The 24,150-nt window shown below is 42.8% G+C and overlaps 1 protein-coding gene across 7 annotated transcripts in view; it reads right to left on the bottom strand.

The window, feature by feature from the left end:
* Nucleotides 1-24,150, bottom strand: part of IFT43 (intraflagellar transport 43) — an 82,739-nt gene that overhangs the window by 57,066 nt on the left and 1,523 nt on the right. For 5 of the 7 annotated variants that reach the window (XM_081289257.1, XM_081289258.1, XM_081289261.1 and 2 more), the window contains one exon: nucleotides 21,533-21,625. In XM_081289257.1, the coding sequence (XP_081145383.1) occupies nucleotides 21,533-21,625 (93 nt within the window). Of the gene's footprint in view, nucleotides 1-21,532; nucleotides 21,626-23,639; nucleotides 24,147-24,150 lie in introns of those variants that run through there. The other 2 variants (XM_081289260.1, XM_081289262.1) reach the window with 1 other exon arrangement.

The raw sequence follows: 24,150 nt of genomic DNA, 5'->3' as shown, positions 1-24,150 counted from the left end.
CAAAAGCAACTGGATCCAAGGGTAGAGTGGGACCAGGGGTAGCACGTACTTCATCACCATCATGGAGGGGGTCCCGGGAAAAACCGCTGGGCTGAGCCCTTCAACATCCATTACTTTTACATACAGGCCTTAAGTGGAAGCTGATATAACAAGATCATAATGCGGCAGTTTGAAATTGAGTGCAAACGACCTGTTTGAAACAGAAGCGGAGATGTTCTTGGTCATGTCATCAAAAAGGTCTGGTGGTTCCTTTAGCACGGCCAGCCCCTGAATGCCTGGCTGCTCTCCTTAGGAACTCTGGTGATGTCTAGACACCTTGTTAGCTCTGTTCCCAAGAGAGTCCCAGGGCTCCCTCCCTGGTGCAGTCTGAAACACAGGACATACACCTAGACCAGACCACTGTGGTGACTCCTTCTAGCTGCCACAACTGCTGTGCTTTCTCTTCCCAGAGGTGGCAGACAGGATGCTGGGGACCTGCAGGGGCCTGAATGCCACCACCAGCTCAAAGGTCCCTATTTGGACTGATGAGAAGTTGAAACCCTTTAGTCAGGGACCCTTCCATCTGAGACAGGGTCCTTCCCTTTCAGGTAGGGTCAGAGGAGACATAAATGCAGGGCTTATTTTTTCTTGGGTTTGTGTGCTCACATTCTCTGTAAACAATCTTTAGGGCGATAACAGGGCATTTTCTTCCTGGAACCCATCTCCAGAACCAAACACCTGGGGGCACACTGCCAGTTAGTTTCAGGGTGTGCTTTGGAAGAAACTGATTTGTTATCCCTGTAATAGGGAGGAGAGGGGGAAAAAACTGGATAAGATTAGAGCTCAAATGACCTTAAGTGTCATAAATAAGAGAAGGCCCGACCCTAGAAAATTTAAAAGCACTGATTTATTCTTTAAATGACTCTGCTTCTGAGATCCAGGGGCACAGCCCCAAGATGTCAGCTGGAGAAACAATTTCCAATTCTGGCTGATTTACTGCCAGGTAACATTACCCCAACTTTTTTTTTTTTTTTTAAATAGAAAGAGTCTTAAAATATGCAACACCAAGAGGGACAGAAATAGGAAGGGTGACGTAGCCCTTGCAGCGCATCCCTCTGTTCTCCCTTGAAAGCGGAGTCACGTCTCGGAGTGTGGGAAATGAGCAGAGCCTGCCGGGGCTGCTGCCCGATGGACGGAGGGGGCAGGACCCTGCATAGCTCCTGAAGAGAGGCAAAAATGTGCTGCTCCAAAAATAAACAGGGGCAGGGACGTGGGCGAGTGAGGAGCTGCGAGCACGTGACCGCGGTCCTGAAATACCAGCTCTCTACAAAAAGGAGCCTGTGCGGGGCAGAGCGCGGGAAATTCAGGAAATGGCCTCTTTATATGGTCCCATCCGAATGGGCCGGGATTCAACCAACTGGAATGACCGTGTCAGAGGGAGCTTTTCAGGCCAGACTAATTTCTGATCTTTATATGGTTCCCCCAGATTCTTAAGATGCCTACACAGAAAAGATGCTGGCAGTGCCAAAAAAGGAGCCTTTTGAGTTTAGAAACTTCCCCCACACTCTCAGGAGTCTTGGAGAAACCCCCCTGTCCACCCCCAAAATATGAACCAGCCGAGAGCTCTGAATCCAAACAGCAACCTGTTTCAAAAAGCCAGTGCCAGCACTCGCATAAATTCCCCACAGAAAGACATTTAGTTAAGCAGGATCCAGCACTAATGCCGCACCTAAATAGCTTCCAGCTTCTAGGGAGCAGACAACTCCCACGTTCAAACCTGGACTCCTAACTAAACACAAGCTTCCCTTTCTTAATCCAGAAGACAGATGACAGATGCTTACTAATGGGTGCAGACCACACAGGGGCTGGCACTGGCTCCTCCAATCTGTCCCGTTTATTCATCCTGCCCCAAACCCTGGATCTGACCCAAGTCTTCCCACAGTAGATTTAAGGTTAAGGAAGGTAACGGATCATCTGGGCTTTCAACGAATCCCTGTGAGTAATCCCAATTCTCTCAAGTCGAAATGGATGCATCTTAATACAAATTGATCATGGATGGATGCTAAAGCGTTAGGTGAAAGATTGGGAAGAAGTGGGCATTCTAATAGTCACAAAGAACTGTCCCAGGTATCACATATGAGGTGCCAGGGAGATATATATCATCACCCTACCCTAAAGATCCGACATAGCAGCAAGCATTAATGATGGGAAGTGACATCCATCCCCTGAAGTGTACAGTGCCATCCAGGAAAAAATCCGACTTCAGCGTTCCACTGGAATCTAATTAAGGCTTCCAGGAAATCAGGTGAGAGGGGAATAAATTCAATGACACTAAGAAGAAAGAATAAGACAAATCTAGAATGTGTGAAATTTTATAGAATAGTACCCCAATCTCTTCAAAAACCCAATACCATAAAAAGGTGGTGGTGGTTGGGGGACTACTACTCTAAAGTAAAAAGAGACTGTAAGAGAGAAAAATGTAATGGTTGTAGTTGGACACAATGCCTTTATTTTATTTATTTATTTTTATATGGTTCTGAGGATTGAATTGAGTGCCTTGCACATGCTAGGCGAGCGCTCTACAGCTGAGCTACGACCCAAGCCCCATGGTGTGATTCTTGATTGAATCCTAGATTAAAAAAAAAAATACCTATAAAAGACATTTGGATACAAATGGGAAAAATGAATACAGACCGCATAACATGATGTTAGGAAATTGTTAATATTATTAGGTGTGGCAGTTTTTTTTCCTAGGAAAATGTCCTTTTTTGGAGAAATATGTTCAAGTGTTTAAGTAACATGATATCTGTAACTTTGTGGAAATAACTCAGAAAAATATTATACATAAAACATAACAATTATATTTAAAAATATTGTGTAAATTATAATTCAGGCAAAATGCTAGTAACAGTTCAAGCTAGGGGATGAGTGTATGCTGTTAACTGTACTATTTTTTTCTCCTCTTCTAATATTAGTGAAAAGATGAGCCGAATAAGAAAGAAAATAGATGAATGAAGTTTAGGTTAACAAAAGAGAAAAAAGGCAGGGTTGGTGTAAAGAAGGGCACCATTTTGATGGGTGTATCACTCGAGTGAAGAACTATTTGAATAGGAAGACAATTTCCACTTAATTGTCAGGAATTCCTAAAAGTCTCAGCACCAGAATATAACTCTACACACAAAACCTCAGGTCTTAAGATCCCTGCTATGACAGGAAAGATGGGAAATGTGCTCTTAGATGGAAGTGCCTCCCGCTTCATCCCCTGCAATTAGCTGCAGATGGTATTTTAATTGTCTACATACACATTGTGAAGTTTTGGTAAGGAAAAAATGTGGTAGAAAGAACACCAGGTAATCTGGCATCTAGTCCCAGCTCTATAAATAACTAGCCCAAGACACTGGGTTTTTCATGGCAGAAGGGATTCTTCCCAATTATACAATTCTATAGTTCTACAAGCCTATGATTTGTAGTATTTTAAAGACAGGAGAGGTCACTTAAGCCAAAAAAAAAAAAAGGCCAATGATGACATTTGAATGGGTATGAAGGAGACAGGAACAAAACAGAGAGAAGTCAAGGCAACAGAGAGCAATAAGAAAATAGAGACTTGATCAAAGGCCGGCAAGCCAATCTAGGCAGTGAGACAGCGCATGTTAACGAACTCACAGTTAATAATGATAATAATGGCCAGCGCATATTGAGGGCTTGCTCTACACCAAAGCTCTAGAAAGATTACTTTGTTGAATCCCATGACTTGATGTGGTGGGCACAACTACATACCAAGTTTACAGATGAGGAAACTGCAACTTAGAGGTTAACTCACCTAAAATCACATCATTTGTAAACAGTAGAGCAAGGATTCAAACCCAGACCAGTCTGATGGTAGATCTTTACTGGACCAGCTGAGGTGTCACGACTTCCCAGCAGCTAGCATGTGTCAGCTGCCACAGAGGAATCAATCTGGGTTGGAACAAAGTTCTGAAGAACAAGACAGCCTAGATCGGTACCATCCAGCCTGATGTAGAGAGAAGACTTGGGAAGTCCAAACCCAAAGGACCATGTCCTTCATTTATTTTCTGGGAACAAAGTAAGGAGTATCTACTGATGGTATAGATACATTCAATAAGACAGGAGAACGAGAAAGCAGCTTGGGCTAACCCTTACCCTGTGGGTGAGGCTGACACTGAGAGAAGGGTTAAGGGCAGAGTCAGGATTAGAAAGTGATGCCAAAAATAAGCTGTGACAGCTGGAGCGCTGTGCCAGACTGTGCAGGGCTGGTTACAGTATAAATCTGTGCACTTGAAAGTTACTGGGTCCTTAATGCATGTCACAAGCCAGACTCCTCACACCCACAGGACAGTAGCTTTCGAGAACCAGGGACTAACTTGAGGGGAGAAGGGAGTGTACAAGTGGGAAGCAAGCAGGGGAAAGCTGAAGTTCCAGAAGGTGCAGGAATTGGGGACAGGGAGGAGAAAGGGAACGGGAACAGTCCTGGGTTCAAATCTAGAACTGCCCCTTTCTAGCTGCATAGCCTTGGGCTGGTCACATCCTCATTAAGCCTCTTTTTCCTCATTTGTAAAATGAAAATGATAATGAGTCCTTTGGAGGTCTACTGAAAACCCCAGTGACACTTCCTGGCTCAGAGGAGACATTTCATGAATGGAGATGATAGTGCCTATTATTATCATCAGAAATAATAATAGTAATAACATGCAGACTTCAGAGAAGAAAGGCTTAATGCCTAGGGTTGAGACAAAGGGAAACTTCTGGTAGTCAAACATGGTAAAGTCTTTTATTTGGGCTGTCCTGCACATTGTTTCAGCCTAGGGATCTAATTCTTATCTAGCCTACATTCCCTAAAGAGAGCGAGACCCTTTAAAGTTGCCCATGTCAAGAGAAAGAGCTGGGTGCAGCATGCTGTAATCCCAGCAGCTCAGGAGGCTGAGGCAGGAGATCTCGAGTTCAAGGCCAGCCTCAGTAAAAGTGAAATGCTCAGCAACTCAGTGAGACCCTGTCTCTAAATAAAATACAAAATACATCTGGGTATGTGGCTCAGTGGGCAAGTGCCCCTGAGTTCAATCCCTGGTATCCCTCCCCAGTGCAAAAGAAGTGAAGGAAACCACAGCTCCTGCGCTCACTGGGACATAAATGTGAGGCTTTGGACAGCCACAGTGTCTGGCAAATGCTCTGGAGGTGTCTCCCTTCCCCCAAAACATGGTAAAAATAAAAGGACCCAAGCCTGGTGTCTCGGCACAGAATCATGGAATTGCCCGCTCTGTGTCACTTGTGGGTTAGGGCTGTCAGCAGTTTCTAGAGAGGCTGAATTGAAGAGAACAGATTTCAGTCCTGAAAATCAACCTTAAAATTCACCCTGGATTTTCCCATCTTGGATGGCAACCTCTCGATCTCAATTTCATCCCCTGGGCCCTTCTAAATCAGCTTTCCTCTCTTCCTCTTCTCGGGTCTACATACCTTCCAGACACTTCTAAAGACGCGCCCCGTCCCCCACACTGTTTGCCATTCAGCCAACATAAACATTCTTTTCAACTTTCATCATAAATCAAAACCTACACATTTTTGTCATTCTCTTAACTCCTTTCTATTTGTTAAAATTAATCCAGCATGTGTGTAGTCAGAAATGTGCACGATGTCAGGCTGTGAATTCCTAACACCCTAAGCAGCAACCCCTTCTGGCACCTGTGACTTCGTGACTTTGTATAAGCACAGTCTAGACTTGTTACCTCAACCAAGTCCAGAGCAGAATAAGTTGGAGCGAGTTGAGAGCAGCAGAAGAGTGCTGTAACCATAATGCTTTAAGAGGCTGATCTCGTACCAGACTCCTGGAGGGTGATGACGGAGATGAGTGGGGCTAGCTCAAAAGAACTATTAATGCGTGGGCTGTGGCCCCCATCCTGTGAGATCTTGAGAGGCCAGGCTCTGTTTCATTTTATGCCACCATGTGGTGGGACCCAGGACGCTGCAGGTCTCACATGGCTATTTTTCATCTTGCTTCAGTTGTGAGAGCCCAAAGAGAAAACGCTGTAAGCACAGAGCAAGGTCAAGGCTAGCAAATCAGCACACATTTCACTAGCCCTACTAGGCACCATTTCAAAAGTGGCCCCAATGATCAATAAAAATTTTTTTTACACTTCTAGAACTGGTTCTCAAGCTTCTAGATTTCATGAACTTGTCAATATTTCAAAACTTAAATTTTTGTTTGCAGAGGTGGGGAGTAGGGTGTGGATAGCTGTGTAGGGTTAACAACTTTTATTTATTTTGTTAAAAACCTCTTTTAAAATCCACCATTTCAAGCCAGGAGCTGTCGCACATGTCTGTAATCCCAGGGGCTCAGGAGGCTGAGGCAGGACAACTGTGAGTTCACAGAGCCAGCCTCAGCAGCTTAGTGAGCCCCTGAGCAACTTAGCAAGAGGCTGTCTCAAAATAAAAACTAAAAAAGCTGGGGATATAACTCAGGGGTTAAGTGCCCCTGGATTCAACTCCTGGTAACAAAAACAAAAAACAACAACAAAAAAACACCACCATGTCTTCTTACCATCACTTCATTGAAGAATGATTCTTCCCTATCTCCCCAAATTATAAAGCACATAAACCAGGATAAGGAATGGCCTCTAAATCCAATAAATTTAGTTCATGAAAAACTTATTACATTGTCCTTGTTTTCTTATTTTGGTAAATACTTTCTCATTTACCTGTGATAAACATGGTACAGTCTCTCTTTTTTTTTTTTTTTTTTTAGCTTATCAATCAGTCCAAGCCAAAAGTCTAATTTCTCAAATAAGAAAGGCTGAAGGCCAGTTCTCCTTTACTATTCCCAGGTGACAATGGCCAGTCACAAAAGGCATGGACCACGTTCTGTCCCTTAAACCATGAATTTTACTACTCAGCTGGAGGCTGCACAGGAAGAGCTCCTTCCATTAAAATCGCACACTACCAATCTCTTCAACTCTAGAGGACTTTTTAGATTAGCTTTTCAGAGTGCTCAGCATGGCATCTGTCTGAATGGATGCTTACATCCTGGTGACTTTTTCCTGGACTCTGGGCCTCTTTTGCATCTGTGTTGCTGATCATCAAGGGCACCACTAATGTCAGAATACTTTCTGACTCAGTAACGGATGTACCCAAATGTCTCTGTCATTAATCTCAAGAGAATGTTGATACCATCTGTCTGCAACAACCAGACTCATTCTTTTCTCACCAATATTACAACTTGAAAAAAACCACAGTGTATTCTGAAAGAATCCAAAAGCAATTGGCAGGTAATGGGGACTTATTTAAACATATAATATCTGAAATTACAAACAAATTTCAGACAGATTAGAATTATGAACTCTGAACAAGAGACACAAAACCACTATTTGAAGGCACTGAAGAATGAAAAAAAGCAGGTAGAAATTGAAGGATTTGATCTTTGAAAGAAAAGTAATACACTGGGTAAAAATCAGTGTTTGAATGGATTGTCCCCCAAGTGCACACTCCAGTCTGGGTGACAAATGGCCTGCTAGAAATCAAGCAGAAGGGCTGGGGACGTAGCTCAGTGGAAAAGCATTTGCCTAGTATCATGCGTTATGTCTTAAGTTTGATCCAAAACATTGCAAAAAAAAAAAAAAAAAGGAAGAAGAAGAAATCTAGCAGAAATCCTCAGTTAGCTTGAGAACAAAAGCTTCAGGCTACCAGAGAGGATAGAAAAAGGAGGAAATCCCAGGATGTATAGAAGCACCAAATCTGCCTTAAAAAGTCCCCTAAAACCCTTAGTCAACACTTATAACTGTATATGCATGGGCAAGACTCCAGGAAAGCAACTGCTGAAAGACCAACAAAATTTGAGCAGAGACTGAGATTTCAACTGCTGCTCATTGAAGGGGAGACAGGTTGGAGTTTGAGCTTCACCAGGTTAGAGGCACTTGGTATGTGTTCTGAATACACCACTAAAATCCCAGGAGGGTCACACCTTCGGAGAGAAGATCACGACCCAAGATGACGGAATCTGCTCTAGTACCAAATGTAAAACCAAAGTAGATCTCTCAAACCAAGCCTCCAAAAGCTTGAGAGATCCACAAATAATTTAACTGCCTGCTAAAATAAAACACTTTTTGGAGGAAGATAACATAATCTGAGTTTCTACAATGCACCATCCACAATGCCTTGTGCACAAACAGAAATTATTAAACTTGTGAAGCAAAGGATAGTGTGACCCACAGTTAAAATAAAAACTGACCTCAACTGACCCAGATGTTAGAACTAAGAGTCAGGGCTTTAAAAAAGCTATTTTGAATATATTCCAAGACTTGAAGGAAAAGATAGTCACAATAAATGAACAGATGAGGAATCTGGACTTGAAGGAAAACAGTTACAACCAAGGAACAGATGGGGAATCTAAGTGAGAAAAGAAGTTCTATATTAAAAAATGAAAGGAGGGGGCTGGGGATGTGGCTCAAGCGGTAGCGCGCTAGCCTGGCATGCGTGCGGCCCGGGTTCGATCCTCAGCACCACATACAAACAACCATGTTGTGTCTGCCGAGAAATGAAAAATAAATATTAAAAAAAAATTCTCTCTCTAAAAAAAAAAAAAAAAATTGAAAGGAGGGCTGGGGCTGGTTGTGGCTCAGTGGTAGCACACTGGCATGTGTGAGGCACTGGGTTCGATTCTCAGCACCACATATAAATAAATAAAATAAAGGTCTATCAAAAACTAAAAAAAAAAAATTAAAAAATGAAAGGAAAAATAAATGGAAATTTAGAAGATAAACATATAGTATCTGAAATGACAAATTCAATGGGCTTAACAGTAGCTTAAAGACAGCAGAAGAAATAATAAAGACAGATTAACAGAAAATATCCAATCTGAAAGAGAAAAAAAAGATAAAAGAGGGAACAAAATGAACAATGCTTCTGGAATAAAAAAAAATACAGGACAAACCTATGGGACAATTTCAAACAATCTAATATAAAAATTGGAGTGCCAGGAACAAGGAGAGAGAAAATGGGGCAAAAAGCTATTTGAAGAAATAGTAGCCTTTTCCTAAATCTAGCAAAAAGTATCAGCCTACAGATGTAAGAACCTCAGCAAATCTCCAAAGAACAAATACAAAGAAAATCACACCTCAGTATGTCATAGTCAAACTGCTGAAAATCAGAAACAGAGAAAATCTTTAAAGCAGCCAGAGGGGTGAGAAAAGACTTATGTATAGGTGAATAACGATGAGATACAGTGAAGGTCAGAGGTCAAAGGAATGGCAATCTTTAAGGTTCCGAAAGAAAAAAGTCTCACTCTAGAATTCTATATCCACAGAAAATTCTTCAAAATGAAGGAGAATGAGAACATTTTCAGATAAAGTAAATTGAAAAGTTGTTCTTGGCAAACCTATTCTTCAAGAAATGCTAAGGGAAGTTCTTCAAACTAAAGAGAAATGATAATTGATAGAAATGGATCAACAACATAAATGGTAAAATTTCTGTATTTAAAGTAAAAATGACAATTGTCAGAGTGATGTTTATAATGTAGGTATTTTTTAAATATATGACATCAATAGCACAAAAGATGGATTGGGACAAATGGACTTACACTGTTGTAAGATTCTCACATTTTGTGTGAAGTGGTACAATATTAACCCTGAGTAACTGGTGGTAAGGATTCCTATGCTAATCTCTAGAGTAACCCCTCTTATATAAAAATTATATCAGAAGCTATGCCCAAAAAACCAATGGAGGAACTAAAATGGGATGTAAAAGCAATCATTTAAACACAGTGACATAATTCTCTATTATACTGAGTAAAATTATGTGAACAGAAATGTTTTAGTTTATAACTGATGACTTTCAACCTTAGTACCCCTCTCCTGCAAAGCATCACTATTAAAATAATATTTTACTATCATTCTGCTCCTTCTCAGTAATTATTGATAATTATTGACATGTGCAGAATGAGAAATCTAGCCTAGCTCATGATTTCGATGAGGCTTTCTTATGGTTCCTAAGCAGATTCCACATTCTCCATTCCCAGCACCTTGCCTCCAGGTCCTTGCCTTCCCTTGGACAGCATTGCTCTTGGAGGTCTTTCAAGTAGAATCCTGCTCATTTCTTATCCCCATAAACCCCAGAGTCCGAAGACCCTACTCCTGCCTCACTCCCTCAAGTCCCTCTAGACCATTACTCTTCCAACCTATTACAGAATATTCATTTTGAAATATATACCATTCAGCCAAACCAGCTCTCTTCTTCATTCCTGTCACTAACAACTTCCTGAGCACGGACTGGTCAAAAACTGGGCATCTAGCTCCCTCTCCACAGTCTTATCATTCTAAGCAAAGTCACTGATCATATGAACTGATGTTTAGCTCATGTTTAGCTCATCATGTGTCTGATGTTTAGCTCCATGGTTCTCTGACCCTTTAAACACCAATGACTGTGCTGTTTTTTCAAACCCAATTATAACCTGGAACTGCTTAATTTCTGAAATACCTATCACAATCTGTGAGTTCACTGACAAAGTTTCCTTTTAAAAATAAATATATTTAATAATACAAGGAGAGGGATTTTTTTAAAGTTAATAATAATGTAAGTGGTACGTGGATACCAAAAACTGTAAAAAAGACAGTCTGGGAATGCCACGTTCGGGAACACTGCCTTGGTCCATACTGCACCATCCCTCATGACTGATCCAACTGCATTCTACTGATCTCCCTGCCAACAAGCTCTTCTAGTCTAGTCTTCTAGACTGTTCTCCAAGATAGCTGCCAGATTGATCTTCATAGGAAAAAAAGACTTAATAATATCACCCTCTGTTTAAAATCTTTGTGGGCTTCCTACAATGTAAAATAAACCCTGACTTTGCTCCCTGGAACATAGACCTATATGCAAATACATTAAACTGCTCACCATGCCCCAAATATACCAGGACCTGCTCTTGGTGTCACTTCCTTTCCTGTCACCCTAGCCTACTCTGAGGTCCATCCCACCGTGCCTAACCCCACTGTCTTTACTCTCCCCTAGAATCCTCCAAACCCTGGATCAAGCCAGCCACGTGCTCTCCGGGTATCAGCACCAGCCTGTTGAGGGGCATCAACATGCTCTGCCTTCCCACCATTGGGGCCTACCTTAGAATAGGCCCTGCCCACTGTCACAGATGTCCTTTGCCCTTCCCTCTCTTCAGAAAATTCCTACTCATTCATTTCTACCCATCCCATAAGTCATCTCTTCTTCAACTCCAAGGCAGGGTCAGTTGCTCCCTCTGTGTTCCCATTCTCTGATACAACTTTGGGGTTCTAATTATTAATCTAAATGTGCTGTGGCACACACCCATCATCCCAGGGACTCAGGAGGATTGCAAGTGTGAGGCCAGTCTCAGCATCATTTGAGACCCTGTCTCAAAATAAAAACATTTTTAAAAAGAATGCTGATGTAGCTTGGTGATACAGCTCCCCTGGGTCAATCCCCAGCATCAAATAATCATCATCATCATCATCCTCATCATCCTCATCATCAAAAGTGTGACACCTCAGGCCTCAGGTAGAATATGAACCTATCTTGGACATCTTTCTATTGGAAAATATATACTAAATATAGGACAAATGAATGAATGAATAAAATTCTTATGTTGGTAAAAATATATATGAATGAATGAGCAAAAAGAAGTATGGGGGTTTGAGTTCTGCATTATCACTGGTTAAAAGAAAATGCAGACAGTCATTAAAGAAAAAAAGAAAAACAAGGAAAAACAAAGGAGGGCTCAATAAAAGAGGAAAACCCAGAAAAAGATGCTGGAAGGAAGAGAGGAGGCCTTCACATCTGGTGGAGAACGTACAGATGTCATAACCTAGTTGCTGGATTCTTCCAATAAGCAATGACTGAGAACCCACTAGGTGTGGCTCTGTGTCGGGTACACATGGCCCCCTCTCTGACTGTTCCCTGAAAACTGCAGGGATACCCACCCCCACCCCTATTGCTAAATCCAATAAACTGCCTTCCTGGTCCCTCTAGGGGGCGTGAAACACTGCTGACCCCTTCATCCATCTGGGCACTCACTTCCCTTGGCTTCTGCACACCACAGGGGTCTGGCTTTCTCCTCCTGTCTGCCACTCCACCTCAATTTCTTTCTATGATCCATTCTCTGGCCGAGTGTTCCTTAAATGTGGGCAAGCCTCAGCTCTGTCCATTCCTCACCTTCTGTGAGAAGGCCTCTTTGCTTACTCTACAAACTCAAGCAGAGAACTGGGTTTGCATGAACCACCTCAATGCTAACGACTTCCAACCCTCCAGCCTGGAGCCCAGCACACCTGAGTCCCACACACTATAGCCTCCTGGGCATCCCCTATTGGTGGGGGTCTCATAGGCACCTCCAAGTGGCACCTCCCCTGGATGCAACCCATCATCCCTTCTGCACCTGTTCCTCATTCACTTGGCCAGTACCTTCTAAAGACCTACCAAGCATCAGGCTCAGGGGAAGCAGAACAGGCACTTCGGGAGCTTGCAATCAGTGTTGGAGATGGGCCTAAATAATTACACAAATGTAATTACACACTCGTTAGGGTGATAGGAAAAAAAATGACAAAATACTACAAGAGTATAATAAGGTGACCTAATTTAAATGAGAGGGTAATACTTTTTTTTAAACTTTTTTTCCCCCATGTTTTTAATTGGTGAATTATAATTATATATAATAGTGCAATTAATTGTTACAGTGCACACAATACAACACTATAATTCAGTCAGTGTGGTTTCCCAGTCTTTCCTCTCCCTCCTCCTCGTTCACGCCCCCTGCTTCCTCCTGGTCCCTTTCCTCTACTCTACTAGACTCCTTTCCATTTTCATGAGCTCCTGCCCCCCTCCCAAACCTTTCTTTTACTTTTTTCTCTCTAGCTTATACAGAGAGAAAACATGACTCTTGATCAACTTTCTGAGTTTGGCTTATTTTGCTTAATGCTCTCAAAACAAATCACATACTTTCATTCTTCTTTATGGCTGAATTAAACTCCACTGTGTATATATACCACATTTTAATTATCCACTCATCTGTTGACAGACACCAAGGCTGCTTACATAATTTGGTTATTGTGAATTGGGCTGCTGTTAACATGGGTATACAGGTATTACTGTAGTATGACGACCTTAATTTTTTAGGATAGACCCTGAGGAGTGGTGTAGCTGGGTCATGTGGTGGTTCCACTTCTAGTCTTTTAAAGAATCTCCATACTGATTTCCATACTACTTTGCAATCCCATCAATAGTGTAAAAGTGTTCCTTGTTCTCCACAAGAGAGTGTAATGTTTTTTAAGTAAAGCTGAGCCCAAAGAATAAGTAGGAGTCAGTCCACCAAAGATGTGGATGTATATTTAGTGAACTCTTCTATTCTATGGAATTATACTATCCTAGGGAACTAGGATAAGTACCTAAGGAACTAGGCAAAGAGTTTAGCTCCAATATGTTGACAGCTATGAAACGAAGCTAGAGATATAGGGAAAGTCCACACCACACAGGGCCAAATTTAGGGTTTGAAATTTTTGTATCCTATGTACGGTAAGTATCCATTAAAGGATTTTTCCCCCTTTTTTGTGGTGCTGGGGACCCAGGGCCTCATGCATACTAGGTAAGTGCTATACCATTAAACTATATGCCCAGCTCCATGAAGAGATTTTGAATGTGAAATGGTTATAAGAGTATGTTAGCTGAACTTCAGGAGGGAGGGAATTGAGAGGAGACACCAGTTACCAGGGAACCACTGCAATCCAGGTGTGATCCCAGTGGCTCAAACCTTTTCTCTAGTTCCACTTAGTCCCCTTAGCAGAATGCTATTTACAGTCATAGATTCTGAGATGTCTTTGCTCTGGGATCCTTGCCTAAATGGAAATCAATTTTCATCACCACACAAGTATGATTACCATGAAACATTTCAAAACCAAAAAAAAGAAAAGATTTCTCAACATAAGCCAGTAGTCTACTCACTCCAAACAGAAGTCAACCAAATTCCAAATTCCAGTATGACAATAGGATCTGAAATTCTTGAGCACGTCTCAGAGGTTTTCTTGACTAGCAAACACAAGCACAGAGAGGAGCATAATGGCAAAGGGGCTGGTTTCAAACACAATCACTGACAAGCCCCACTTCATCATCTGTATGGTCAGTTGTTCCACGCTCTCCCTTGCCTCCAGAACGTGGCACAAGCTCATCCCTCTTCTGGGAACATTCTTCCCGACTCTTCCCCTGTTAACATCTACTCACCCTTCAAGTCTCAACTCAAGCATGGTTTTTTCCTGAACAGCCTTTGTGGATGACCATGAGACTAACAGGGCTCACTGTGAGTCCTCCTTTATCTACGTGATCCCTCCACCTGGCACTCACTTCTCTATAGGCCCCTAGATCAAGGCTGTGGAAGGCAGAGAACATGTCTGGTTGATCACTCAATTGCTACCTTTCCAAGCACAATGCTTGGCACCTAGAAAACTTTAACCCCATTTTCAAAGTGAATAAATGAATGAATACCACCGTCTATCCAAAGACTCTAAGATCACAAAGGTCTCTCCTGCCCCCCTCATTTTCTACTTATCCGCCCCGAGAACAATAGGAGACTACAAGTCAACAATTAAGGGTTATGTTTTGGAAAGTCTTCCAACCTCTACACAGACAGTGGGTTGTAAAGATGGACATGTAACTGGCTGATGTTAATAGAGGAGACAAATAAAACAGGTCTCACATGGCCCACAGAATCTCACCAAAAGGATTCTTTATCTAAATGCTTCTTGGTCCTAAGGGCCAGTTAGTTCTATGAAATACAATTATCTCTGTATCTTAAACAGAACTGCAAATTTAGGATAAATTGGTAATATGTTCTTATTCTCATGTGTGACACACATAATGATGATAATAGCTAACATGTGTTGGGCACTGTTTTGTGAGCTTTATACATTCTCTCATTTATCCTCCAACAACCCTGTGACATAAGTACAACTATTATCTCCATTCAGCAGATGAGGCACCAAGCTTAGAGTGGTTGAGAAACTTGCCAGGAGATACACCTAGCAATGGGCAGAGATGGGAATAAATACAGATTGATAATCTTTTCTGCTTATCAAATTAGGTAATAACAACAATAGTGACATCCTGGCAACAATAACTGACTGACTGGAGCACTGGCCTCAGCTCTTCATACATCTAACCTAGAGGTGAGGAAGAGACTCTTAAAGTGCTCTGTAGCATCCACCCTGGCACATGGAGAAAGCCAACTAGAAAGTGCATTGTCCTGGGGCACCCAGCCCGAGCCAGAGCCAGGCTCAGTGCTGAAAGAGAATCTGAGGTGCCAACTCAGAATTACAGGCTTTCTCCTTGACATGACATTCCCTCTCACACAGTGGCCGGCCGTGGGGCTGGGTCAGAGATGTACCTCTGCCCACCCCAAGGGAGACTTCAAAAACTGAAGCATGCAAAGCCTGACATAAATATGAAGTGTGGAAAACACATTCCTTATGAACAGCTCCATATCAAATTCCCCACATCCCTCTTCGGTAACGTTATCAGAAGCATCATTCAATCCGGCTGATTGGAGAGAAGCTACGAAAAAGGCTGAAAAATGTGACCAATCAAGAGAGTTATTTTTGTGAGAAAGAAGAAAAATGTCACCAAAAAGGGTCAGCAGATAACCCTATTGGGCTGAAAATAACTGCCCAGCTGGCAGGCCAGTCAGGGAACAGGCAGAGGGTGAGGGATGTACTGCACAGCACCCAGGCGCTCGGGGTGAGCGAAGCTGCCGGGGGATGAGGAAGTTGGCCTAATTTGGGAACATGAGTCCAGTAGCATTTCTCAGATTCCTTCGAGAGAATCTGGCTAACTTTCAGTTCTGCGTCCTTGGAGGAAAACTGAGGGAATGGGGGTAGGGGAGACAGCTGTGACTCAAACACTGCTCTCTACAACTGGACGAATAAGGGTGATCAAATGAGAACTCCCCCCACCACAGAAGGTTCCAAGAGAGTAACCCCAAAGTCTCTCTGCTCTCTCCAAAAACCTCTGCACTGACAGCCTGTGCATTGACCTGGACAGAGTCAGGGAATGGCTGAGTGACACTGGACACATCACCCAACCTCTCCAGTCCCAGTGTGCTCTCAGGTAAAACGACAACGACACCTACTAGGTGAGCCCCCTGAGGCTTCGCTAGGATGCTGCATGTGTCTCACAGAGAGGCTGCACTGCCCCAGAGTACGCTATAGTTATAATTATCAACAAAAGAATCATCTACAAAATAAAAGCGAAACCAAAAAGGGATCTGCAGCCTAGTGAGGAATGCTCGTTCAAATGACAAGCCTGCCCTGGACAGGCTTCACCCAAGATTACTTCTGTCCATATAAAGCATAATGTAACGTTATGGTAGAGAATGTTGGGTCTTTTCCTGAAAGAGCTATATAAGAGCAGAATCACCCAAATCAACAGAATCGCTGGCGTAGGTAGGGGATCCCAGTGTAACTCTCAGAGCTGCTTTCCCTGGAGAAAGTTTGATATTGTAGACTTGTAGGCAGGAATTATAACTATCTTCCAGAAAAATCCTCAATAACATGGATTATTGACAAGCTGAATTGCTAACTGAATTATGCTTCTGATGATCCAAGCCTGATTTGTGTGACAGGTCCCTCCCACCCCGCCAGCTACCACCACATACACAAAGGTGGAGTCTTAAGCTATCTTATTGCTTACCACTTCTTGGGAATAGGGTGGGGGGTCCATTTGGTACATACTATGCTAAGAACTTTACCTGCATCTCCAACTCTGAGCTATTAAAATAATCCACAGGGCTCCTCTACCTGGTACTTCAGTGAAATTAAACATTAGAATGACCAACTAATCAAGAGATCTTTCATCCTCAAGGCAGAGGAATAGTTTAATTACCTGGGGGGAGCCACAAGTATCCTGTAGGCAGAAAGCACTTGCGGTTAAGGGGGTAGTCGAAGAGAGGAAAAGGTGGAGGAGAGAGTTACCTAGACAGCTCGAACAGGTATCCTGGAATCCAGAACATACAATGCTTTCACTGAACTCCACACAACTTTAAATTTAAAAACTTAAAGAGAGGAATGTGAATTTTTTAAGCCACTAAAAACAAGTCTTTCCTTTCTTATCTATGGAAAAAAACCAACTCTACATATAAATTCTATTTTAAAAAATTGTCATATGAGTTTTGTATTGCCTACTCAATGGCCACTCTTCCCATACCAAGAAACTCCAATGTTAGGATGTAGCAATATGTCCAGGTAATAACTCCCATGTGCAGGCTGGGGATGTGGCCAGGGTTACAGTGCTTATCGAGAATGTGTGAGGCCCAGGTTCAATCCCCAGTACTGCAACAAACAAACAAACACCTCCCCTGAGGCTTAACAGTGGTGGTTAAAAACACAACTCTAACCTAATAAAACTCCCTTGAAAGTTAGGGTAGTTGTAAAACTCAGTTCTGACAAGTGAAATGCGACTAGGTGTCTACTTCCTGAGGCTTTTGGCTACTGTTTTCCTAGTGAGAAAGGGCAAATTTAATTAGCATGCACTTTAAACTCTTCAACTATTCCCTCTCTTCTTGCCTAGAATGCAGATCTGATCCCTAGACAAACATCAGCCACCTTGCAACCATAAGCACAAAAGTCACAAGCTCCAGATGGCAGAGTGGGAAGCTGGAAAGCTAAGGTGACACAGGACATCCTCCAGTGACTACACTTTGCTCTGCCCTCCACTGGACTCTTTGCTGTGTGAGAAAAAAAAAAAAAAAAAACAACTCCTTTTTGAATGAAGTATTGGAGTTGCATTCAGCTAAATTCAAAACCAATAGGCACAGAAGATATTTGAAATCAATCCAACCTAAAAGAGGGGGAGTTTTAAACTCAAGTGGAAATAGGAGCTGGGCAGATCAAATGAGAAAATCTCATCAGGTGTATTAGAGTAAGAAGTGGTGAACTGGACAGGGCTAGCTGTGTGTGAGTAAACCCCACCAGAACCGCCAACCAACTGCCACCATGTAGGAACACCAGACCACCATTCCCACGGGGTCAGAATTTCAGATTTTCAAGACAAGTCCCAAAACTGGATTTTTGTGTGAAATTTCCCAATTTAAAAATGTTAACCAGGCCTGGGGCTGTGGCTCAGTGGTAGAGCACCTGCCTCGCACATATAAGGCACTGGGTTTGATCATCAGCACCACATAAAAATAAATAAACAAAATAAAGATGTTGTGTCCATGTATAGCTAAAAAAATTTTTTTAAATGTTAACCAAATTTTTAAAAGCTTTAACTCTGTACAAATCAACCAAAATATGACTGCAAGCTAACTTCAGCCTGAGGGCAGCTTTCAATCTCAGTGGAGAGTAAGGGCAGAATTAAAAGAACATACAAGTTCTAGAGAACACACAAGTTCTAGAGAAATAAATGGTTAGCATCATTCTGAGCACTTCCATGTCAGATGGTTAGAGGCTTTCCACATATTATCTCATTTTTCTTTCTAGCCACCCTACGAATACATAATGTTGTTATTATTTTACCAATGAAGAAACTGAGGCTTAGGGAGACTTCTCATTGTGGGATTAATATGTGGCCCAGCCAGGACTTCAGGCCAAATCTGTGATTTACATGCCCTTCGTAAGGAATACATGGATCACTGCTGACCAACCCAGGGTTAAATGAGTGACAGTCATTGAGAGACTTCCAAATCAGCTCTTAAAGAGACCCTGGTCACATTCTCTTTCTTTGCTGCCCTTTAATAAAAACAGCAAAGCTATCTAAATACTCATTCACTAATGTATTTAATAAGTGAATGGATGCTTACACAGTGCTTTTCAGTTTATTAAAGGGCTGTTAAACATGGGTCTCGCTTAATCCCTGCATCAACCCAGCTGTATTATTAGCACCACATGACAGATAATGAAATGGAGGATTCAAGAGATTAGTGGATTTGTTTAAGATCCAGGCAATTAGCAGTGCCCAGACTCAGCCCTGATGCCAAGTCCTGTATTCTCTCTGCTTCCTTCATCAGGGTTCCCAATGCCACCACCTCACTTTAAAATAACTATTTGTTTGAAACTAATTCCCACTTCATTCTAGTATGTCTGCCGGCTCCCAGGTACCATATTTACATTTTCATGGATATCTTCACAGACAATCCAGTGAGAAGACAAAAATAAATACATCAAGTAGTATACTCAGAATTGGAATGTAAATGGGCACACACACAAGTCCTAGGATCTAATTTTAGAAAGAAACAGCCCCAAAGTCCCACAAAGCCCAGTGCATCTGGCCCCCTGGGAGGCTGCCTAAATCCTTGATTAACCCAGGAAGAGAAGGGATCCTGGAATCCCGCTGGCATTTTGCTTTCAGGGGCACCAGCTGGATGAGAAACAGAATGATTTTGAATCATGTGCTCCCAGAGTCAAAAAATAAAAAAAATAAAAAGGTAAATGTCTCTGGGGAAATAAGTAGGTTTTCCTGAAAGGTTGGAACCCTGAAGGGCTCAGGCCACTGACTGTGAAGCTGTGTTCTCAGTGCACTGATTCTCAGAGGGGAAACCAGGGAAGGGGATGGTAGGTGAGCAGTGCCCATGACCTCAGCCTTGGAGCCCACCTGGGACAAGGGTCACCTTTATTAGTCTTTCTGGTTGCCAATGATGGAGAGAACGTAAGTTCTGTTGCAGCACAATCTTGTGACTTCTGTTCCCTGAAGTATACCAAAGTCCTAAATTGATACCCAGCATATAATAAGCTCAATGAATACTTGTTGGATAAATAAATGAAGGATCTGCTGTCAGAATGGATCTGCCTAAACTCCTGTGCAAGAAGAGGCTTCCTGCAACCCTTCCCCTGCTTCCTCTTTTTTTCTCTGAAGGGTCAGCTGCATACACTCCTGCAGTTCAAGCTGCCCAGAGATTCAAGGTCTGACAAGTCTGCTTTCACCAGCTTCCTACTCTACGCCACCATCCCCCATACTGTGCCTGCCCTGCTTCACTATCTGCCCACCCCCACCTGTAACACTTCTGCTCAGCTTCTAAGGTGTAATACACCGCACACTAGGGACTTCACCCATCTCACCAATGGCAGTGGCAACAGCATGGCTCTTCTGCGATAGACAAAGGAGTGTAATGGTAAGAGACAACCCCTGCCTTCCAGAGGCTCACATCTTTTTTTTTTAAAGAGAGAGTGAGAGTGAGAGTGAGAGTGAGAGAGAGAGAGAGAGAGAGAGAGAGAGAGAGAGAATTTTTTTTTAATATTTATTTTTTAGTTTTCAGCGGGCACAACATCATTGTTTGTTTGTGGTGCTGAGGACCAAACCCGGGCCGCACGCATGCCAGGTGAGCGCGCTACCGCTTGAGCCACATCCCCAGCCCGGCTCACATCTTTAATGGGGTATCATGGCCAAAGTCACAAAATGATAATCCTCTGGCCCAATCTAGAGCCCACACAGTGACTTTATATCTCCATATTCAGCTGCTAATTTCTAAAAACTTGCTGCTTTCATGTAACACTTTAGACTGACAGCATGTCTTATAACTCTGGAAGATCTGGCAATATTGACCTTGTATTCCCCATAGCATCAACCAGCCTCAGCTACACAGTGGTTACCCCTTTAGAGGTGTCAGTGGAATGTATTCCTTATGAAAATGAAGAATATTCCTGCAGATCTGACATATCAGTAGAGCATGTCTGTGCTGGGTACCTGGCACACTTTGCTCATGCACCTGCCTGGCCCATTAGGTTTCTCAGCAGGGGTTCCTCATTTGCTGTAAACCTACCTTGTATCTACAAATCCAACAACTCAGAAGTCAGGGGTCCTACCATCTGGGAACTCTGTCTGGTGGGACAGACAGACACATAAAAAGATCATTAACATAGAATGTGACCTTCCCCAGAGGAGGTACTATGGAACTAAAAGGAAGGAGCCCTAACTTGCAGAATTTAGGGGACAGCTAACAGAATGGAGGGCCCTGAGCTGACTCTTGAAAGCCAAACAGAGGAAGATAAAAAAGGACTGTGAGGCAACTGCCCAAAATAGTGCCTGGTCATTAAAACGTACCACTCCTCAGGGTGACCCACCCTCCATGAAGAAGCTGGGTAATTTCCCATAATCCCAGGCCACTCAGAATTCTATTTTCCAGGAAACTAAGTCCATTAAATGATCCACTTCCTGCCTGAAAATTGCACAAAGTATAGGTCACCGCTGAGAGTAATGTCCTGTTGTGTCATCACCCTTTCGTCACCAGCATGCCTCACTAGAGTTCATTCAGGAGAAATAAAAACCCATATTTCTATTGCATTTTGAAACTTCACAGTCCCTTGTTTCAGCTAACATAAAAAATTCTATACTAAGACTATGAAGAAATGTACAGAAACCAGTCTGGCCTTAAAGAAAACTGTTCCCTTTTCATTTGCTACTAATGGGACCAATGTCAAGGATGGGAATTCCCATATCCAGATTGAAGGAGGGGCTGGCCCTGAAGAAGAAATGTGGAATACGGAATCCTTGCTCATTAAGAAATCACTAAGTCATAACTTGCATTTCTTCACATTTCTCTCTCTTTTTTGGCACTTACCTCTCCGGTCAGAGTCACCGAGGCATTCCTGTCACTGAAGTGATTCTCAGCCTGAGCTGGCTCCTTTTGAGCTCGGCGACCCATCTTGGCCCCCTGTAATGAGAGATGAAGGGCACTGCTGGCCAAATGTCATTTGAACCACTATGAGGATGACAATTCTGGGGAGGTAAGCAAGGACTGGATTTAGGATGTTATGGTGGAGAACAATATTTGACCTTAAAGCAAAGCAGCTGAGATCCATTCTACTTGATAGGGGAACAGGTTTTCTTTTAATAGCCATGAGGACTGCAAAAGCAAAATCACTTTTCTATTCAAAGAAATGTAGTTAGAAATGCCTGTAGACTGGGCAGAGACCCCATGTCATATGACCTAATGTCATAGAGGGGGTGGCCATGGCTTCCATGTTCCTAAGCAGAATTTTTTGAAGGCCTAATATCACAGCTGAAAATAGTTATTAAATAGGCTTCTGGAAAAAAATTCTAAATTCCATGGCAACTGACGCCAGAGAAATATAGAAAACATTTGCTTTGAAATATACACTAAATGGATTTGCATTTACAGACAGTAAGGGAAGTCTACTGCAAGAATGTCGAGACATCAACTTTGAAAATTAGAGCACTTCGAAATTCTTAGTCATCAAATGCACCATTTGCAGGTGTTTCCCAAGACCCTCCTCGGGTGGAGGTTCTGGTCTCAAACACTTCCCAATACACAAAAAGACTTGGAGACACACTAGTGAGTGTTGAAATACATATAATTTTGGTTGTTTATTTTAAAAAAAACTATTAATATAGGCCCTTGGAGATCTCATTTAATGTGGCTTTGCTTGATTCTCACAATAACATGGGCAGGGGCTAGGACAGATGCCATTTTATAAATGAGGAAACTGAGGCCCAGGAAGGTGATTAAGTGGCAGACATAAGTCCAAGAACAAAGTCTTCTGACTTCAAATCCTGGGTCTTTTCCCTGTGCCAAGCTGAGATTTGTTTGAGAATGTTCTAAGAATGAAGAAACAAGTTTCAAGTTGCTGTATCAGAATTCTTATTCAGGGTTCATGCTTCAAACTGTAATGTCAATGGTTTAGGTTTCAGGGAGGATGGAAACATTTTTTTTTTCTGATAGTAAGCAGGCTCACTTTCTTCTCAAGGCAGACAATTCCATCCCTTCAGACATGGTTTCCCTCTTCCATTTGTCATAGTGTCAGGTATCTGAATACTGCATACTACATAAATACAGGGACTGTGTTAAAACAAAAATTCAATGATCTTGTCTCTAAATGCTATTTACAGATAGTCTCTCTAATAACTGTAAAATATTTTTAAGATTTTGAACTTTTTAAAGATGCTGTATAAATCCATAGGATAGAACACCACTTTATAACCTGTTTATATATATAGTCTGGGTTCCATCTTCCCACACAAAGACATGAGTTCCACAATGTTTTAGTCACTGCTGTGATCTAGGACAATACCCGAGATACAGTAGGGCTTGGACATTCATGGAAAGAATGAAGAAATAACCACATTCACATCCACGTATTAAACAAGTTCATATTTCAAGGCAGGCACAGTGGTGCATGCCTGTAATCCCAGTGGCTCAGAAGGCTGAGGCAGGAGGATGGTGAGTTCAAAGCCAGCCTCAGCAATGGAGAGGTGCCAAGCAATTCAGTGAGACCCTGTCTCTAAATAAAAATACAAAATAGGACTGGGGATGTGGCTCAGTGGTTGAGTGCCCCAGAATTCAATCCCTGGTACCCCCTCCCTCATAAAAAGTTCATGTATCAAAAAGGCCTGGTGACCTAGTATTCATTCTACTTAGTCAAGCAGGCTGCTTCACTCCAGACCAATTTGCCTCCCTCAGAAAAGTGCTCCTCTATGGCCCTGTGGAGGACATCCAGTGATATCTTTTTAATCTTAACTAATTTTAAAAACATGCTGGGGGTTGTGATGGAGTAAGAAAAACACTAAATTTAGGTTTTGATGGGTAAATCACAGCTTCAGGCAACTGCCGCTAATCTCTTCTGATAACTCAGCACATGCCAAGCCCTGCAATGTCAAGTGCTTACTATCGAGGTTCAGAGAAATTAACTAATTTTTAAAACACCTACCAAGAGCTTTATACTCCATCTGACTTCAGGGCCCGAGCAACCCTCACCACCATCCCGGATGTACGTTATAAAGTCTTGATTCCCCACAGGAAAAGTGAGGTAGCGCCCGCCTCCCCAGGGGGGTTACAGAAGGCCCTGGCTTCCTCCCGTGCGTGCATAAAACGGGGCGGCTTTTACAAGAACTTCTGGGGTGAGAAGTTCCAAAGGAAAACCTGAGCATGGGTATAAGTGCGACTCTGGCCGGGACCCTCCTGTCACCCTCAGATCTGTCTGGTCCGGGTGAGTTCGCACTTGGGGCTCAAGGCGCAGAGATTTTGCATGGTCCTAGAGGCCAGCGGGGACAGGACCTGTTTTCTATTTGGGGGATTTTAAAGAAAGCAACCCCCCGGGGGCGGGGCGGAACTGGACGCCTCCTCCCGGCCGCAACCCCGTGCGGCTCGACTCCTCCCGCCCGCGCGGGGCAGGGCCTCAGCGCCTCAGCGGCCCCGGTCCAGCGGGGCTGTTTTTCCCC

The sequence above is a fragment of the Spermophilus citellus genome (genome assembly GCF_964194105.1).
Source record: "Spermophilus citellus genome assembly, chromosome: 4".
NCBI classification, from domain to species: domain Eukaryota; kingdom Metazoa; phylum Chordata; class Mammalia; order Rodentia; family Sciuridae; genus Spermophilus; species Spermophilus citellus.
Note: the sequence above shows the minus strand (reverse complement) of the source record. Positions and strands in the feature narration are given on the sequence as shown.